The sequence below is a fragment of the Merops nubicus genome, unplaced genomic scaffold (assembly GCF_000691845.1).
Source record: "Merops nubicus isolate BGI_N331 unplaced genomic scaffold, ASM69184v1 scaffold37973, whole genome shotgun sequence".
NCBI lineage: Eukaryota > Metazoa > Chordata > Aves > Coraciiformes > Meropidae > Merops > Merops nubicus.
The window spans coordinates 1,627-5,973 of record NW_008598954.1 but is presented as its reverse complement, the minus strand read 5'-3'; the positions used below and the strand labels follow the sequence as shown (position 1 = coordinate 5,973).

The 4,347-nt window shown below is 37.9% G+C and overlaps 1 protein-coding gene across 3 annotated transcripts in view; it reads right to left on the bottom strand.

The window, feature by feature from the left end:
- Positions 1-4,347, bottom strand: part of MDM2 (MDM2 proto-oncogene, E3 ubiquitin protein ligase) — an 11,905-nt gene that overhangs the window by 6,233 nt on the left and 1,325 nt on the right. For 2 of the 3 annotated variants that reach the window (XM_008937222.1, XM_008937223.1), the window contains exons 2-6: positions 3,529-3,603; positions 3,033-3,166; positions 2,835-2,884; positions 1,471-1,538; positions 1,230-1,323 (exon numbers count right to left, since the gene is read on the bottom strand). In XM_008937222.1, the coding sequence (XP_008935470.1) occupies positions 1,230-1,323; positions 1,471-1,538; positions 2,835-2,884; positions 3,033-3,166; positions 3,529-3,603 (421 nt within the window). The remainder of the gene's footprint in view (positions 1-1,229; positions 1,324-1,470; positions 1,539-2,834; positions 2,885-3,032; positions 3,167-3,528; positions 3,604-4,347) is intronic. The other variant, XM_008937225.1, reaches the window with a different exon arrangement.

Genomic DNA, 4,347 nt, shown 5'->3' with positions numbered 1-4,347 from the left:
TCCAAAGGAGCCGCTACCATCCCAAATTAACAATTATAGTGGTTTAAAAGGAAGATTTCCTATAAATTAGAAAAAAAGTGTATATAAAAACACTATATTAAAAGAACTTTTAAGGTTGTAACAAACTAATAAATGGATGCAAAGACAAGAGTTAATAATCAAACCTACAATAAGTAAGCACAACACAGGACCTTGCGTGCTCTGGGTCATGCCTAAATATTACAGGTTACGATGTTTAACTGAGGCTTTCCATCCCCTCATCAGTTCTTGTTACAACATTAAAATGTCCTTTTAATTTAGTGCAAACCGCTCAGCAACGCAGCACAGTTTCTGGACTGACTAATTAGCAGCGGCCTACGATGAACACAAGTAGTACACCAAAGCTGAGGAAATGAAAAATGTTCCTGAGCAACGGAAGAAGAGGCAGTTCTGTGCTGTGACGGGAGGTTACCACTGCCCAGGCATTCACAGCCACCGTGTCATGAGGTAGCAGAAGTGATGGAAACAACTAGTGTAAGAATTCCACAGAACAGTATTTAAGTAGAACTGTAGAGAACACTTCCACTGAGAAATTTGGTGTTATTCAGGTTCATGCTGGTCAGCTTGTAATTTGCTAATTATTGAGAGAAACATGTCACATTTTAGAAAAGTATTTGCCAGCAATTATTCAATGACCACAGTGAAGAGAAAAAGGAGACAAGCATGATGCTTAATGGATGGCCAGGTACCTAAACATATCCAAATTCATCCCATGTTCCTACCAGACCTTTGATGTCTGCCACCAACTGAAATCTAACGAAAACTGGTTTTAGAAAGCAAACAAAATGTAAAATTTTGTGGCTGCCTACAGAGGGAACCAAAATGATTTTGACTAAAACATTTACTGGAAACCAAAGTGTTCTCATCGTGAAGATAACAACGGACTGAGCCCTGCTGATGTGAACAAGTTTAACAGATCTGTGGAACAAGTTATTCCATCATCTTGCAAAACAGTTCTAGAGATCCAAACTGTAACTCAACACTGGAGCAATGCAAGGAATTCATGTAGTTTTTCCAGACTGAACATTTTGTTTTAGATAAGCAGAGAAACATGAGTAGTATTTCATATATCGTATAGTATGAAATTTGTCAGCGTATTTCAAAGTCAGTAAGGCAGCAAAATCTACTTTTTTTTTTTCCTCTTAAGTGGCCATGCTACTGCAAGTTCTGCACTATAAATCTGCACATACCAGATTCACTGTGTGTTCTCCTCCTAGAAGATGTAGCCGGTCGGGAAGTCACATTTGATGAAGCCTGAGTCTCTTCCAACTGTTGCATAGATTCCTAGTTAACAGAAATACTGAGTAAGCCTCGGCATGAATGAGGTAAAAGGCTAGAATCAACTAATTGCACTTACACCACTGACACTAAACAGTGAAACTAAACAGGAATTGTATCTTGTAAGAATTTAAAAGAAAAAAAAAAATTCACCTTAAGAACATTTTCTTCTTCAAGCTGAAACCTGGCATCATCCTCAGGTGTGTCAGCAAGTGTGGAGTCTGAAAACGAAACAAAAACACTAATACAGCAGAGCAGAAAACATCTAATTTCAGGCTCAGAAACACTAGAATAAAAGCCAGGGAAAGAAGTTAACTGCACAGAGCATCCACAGAGTACTAAACAGAACTTAAAATCCAGTCATTTTGCAACAACAGAAAAACCAACCCCATTCCTTTGCCTTTCAGGTATATGCAGCACTTTCCTTGTAAATATCCTGAAGTTGGAAAGTGTAGACAAAGAAGAAACCTCAATCACAAAGTAGCTCAGAATTTTATTATAAATGTCTTCAAATGAAAGCTGTGCATTAGCTTGGATTCTACAGACAGAAAAGAATATAGGCAAGAAATATTTTACCCTTCTTCCACTCCAAAGTATATTTTAGTAGCTATCATCTTATGGGAATACTGAATTAAAAAGACATTAGAAGCAAATTTAACTGTTATTAATTACATATGATTATTACCAGACAGACCCTCAATTAATAATTTATCTTTCAAGAAAACAATCTGAGAGATAATTTAAGTTTGCAAGCATAACAATAAGGGGTAATAAAGAGAGCATGTTTTCCATCTTCAGCAGCTGAATGCTTGCCTTGGGGGAGAATCAGAAACAAAAGAGTGTCTTAATACGGATTTAGAAGGAAATTTACAAAATTACTTCCATTGTCTAACTTCTGGTTCACTCCTTGTATTAGTCGAAGGTTACAGTCATAGTGAGCATTTTTATACTGCAGGAAAGACAACTGTAGGTAACAATTCTCCATTTATGAAGCAGCTAACCATATCGTTACCACAAAGCCACCTTTTTAATTTACAGACCTTTTAAAATGGGACTTGGTGTAGCTCAGGGTGGCCAGTTCTAAATGTACTCCACATTGTTTTGAAAATTAGAACAGAAAGAATGAAAAGCATATGCCCTGACTTCACTGCTGGCACAACTTCAAGAGGCTAGTTTTTCATATTAAAGCAACAACAACAACAAATTTTATCTGTAAGAAATACAAGCAAACAACTAATTTTTCAATTTAGTCCTCTGTGTTCAGCTTAAATTGTGCTTGTTCTGGCTCTACTCTGACAAAACTATCTAAGAACTGTTCAGATTTTAATTTTTTTCCCTCCCTAAGAAACTGTTTGCTTTGATTCACTATTTCTGATCACTCTGGACAGCAGTGTGTAAAGCTAAATAGTTTATAGGGAGAAACAGATGTTGTCTGATCACTATGAGATACATTCATTAAAGTTGTATTTTCCCTATTAGTATTTCCCAAAACAAAATGTCCTCCCAAACTAGCTTACCTTGTTGATTGACTGCTATCAGATTTCTGGAAATCATTGCATATAGTCTCCTTAGACGGGGATAAAGAAAGAGATGTTCCAAGTTAACTACATGTAATTATAAACCATCTTAGAGGATGTAAAGAATTAGAAAAGGCCATACGTATCATGTTCTCCATTATTTCACAACCAGACTCTCAGAAAAAAATCCGATTTTACCTGTGTTCTTTTACTGAAAAGCTTGTTACTCCAAATAAATCCCCCAGGAGATCATTTGCACAGTGTACAATATGCTGCTGTTTTTCATCATATAATTGTTTAGACATAATATATTGTCCAAGATAGAATATTACCTGTAAAATAAATGTATACACAGACAGTAAACATCCAGGTTGTTGTTTCAAGCTCAAGTATAAGAAAAAACATCAAAAGCATTGAGATTAGCCCCTCCCACTTTGCTTCCCTAAATGTCCCTTTGAGCTGTGGATTTTCCCTTATCATTGCCCAAGTACTCTGCTATTCTGCTGATCCCCAGATATATTTGTTCAGATTCTTTGAACTGCAAAGCACCACCTAACAAGCCATCAGGAAAATAAAAAGAATAGCTTGTCTCAATTTCTAGATAAGCTGTGAACTAAAGTGCTCCCCATCCAAACCCAACAAAAGAACAATCTGTATTCACTGTAATCTAGTTTTAGGGATTAAAAGTTCTCACCTCCTTCATAGTAAAAGTGTCCTTTTCTGCACCAGCAAACTTTAACAACTTCAACAATAGTGGCTTTGGTTTCACCTGTGCAGGGGAAGAAAACCAGCATGCATCAGTTATTCACCAAACAAAACGCTAGTTATACAGGTTGGCTTCCTCCTGTGTTAAAAAACACAAATGTGGATAGGTTTTTACTTTGTAAAGTTAAGCTTTAAAGAAAATAATGCAAATCTTATGATACTAAACTTCTCATACGCTGTACATATTAGCCGAAATGCCAGTCTTGCACTGGGACAGATTTCTCCATTTGACCTACAGGATTCATTTGGTGCTTCCCAGCACACAGGGCTGGGTCCTGGGGAATTCAGCTCCACTCCTTCAGTCCCAAAGTGGCTCCCAAAGGGGAGGGAGGAAGGAGAGCAAAGGAACCTTTGCGATGGCTTGTCAAGCCCCGAGGGCAGCCACAAAGCGTAACACCGTTCCGCCTCTTTCCCAGCCTCCTCCTGTGTTTCTAGGGTTGCGGTTTTGTGTTTGCCAGCTGGGCTGCTTTACCTCTGAAGGCTTTTCTTAGTTGTTTTCCAGCACACCTTGAAAACCTTGTCCTTCCCATCATATTTCAATCAGTCTACTGCCACAATGGCCTCCCACCAAACTACTGTGCCAGCAGAGCTGCATCTGCAGCCAGCCTGACTATTTCTGAGGGAGTGGTGGGAAAAGTTAAAAAAACAAACAAAAAAAAAAACCAAACACACACCCAAACAGATTTAAAAAAAAAAAAAAACCAAAAAAGCCAAAAAGCCCCCCCCCAAAATTGGGCAACCAGTTTCT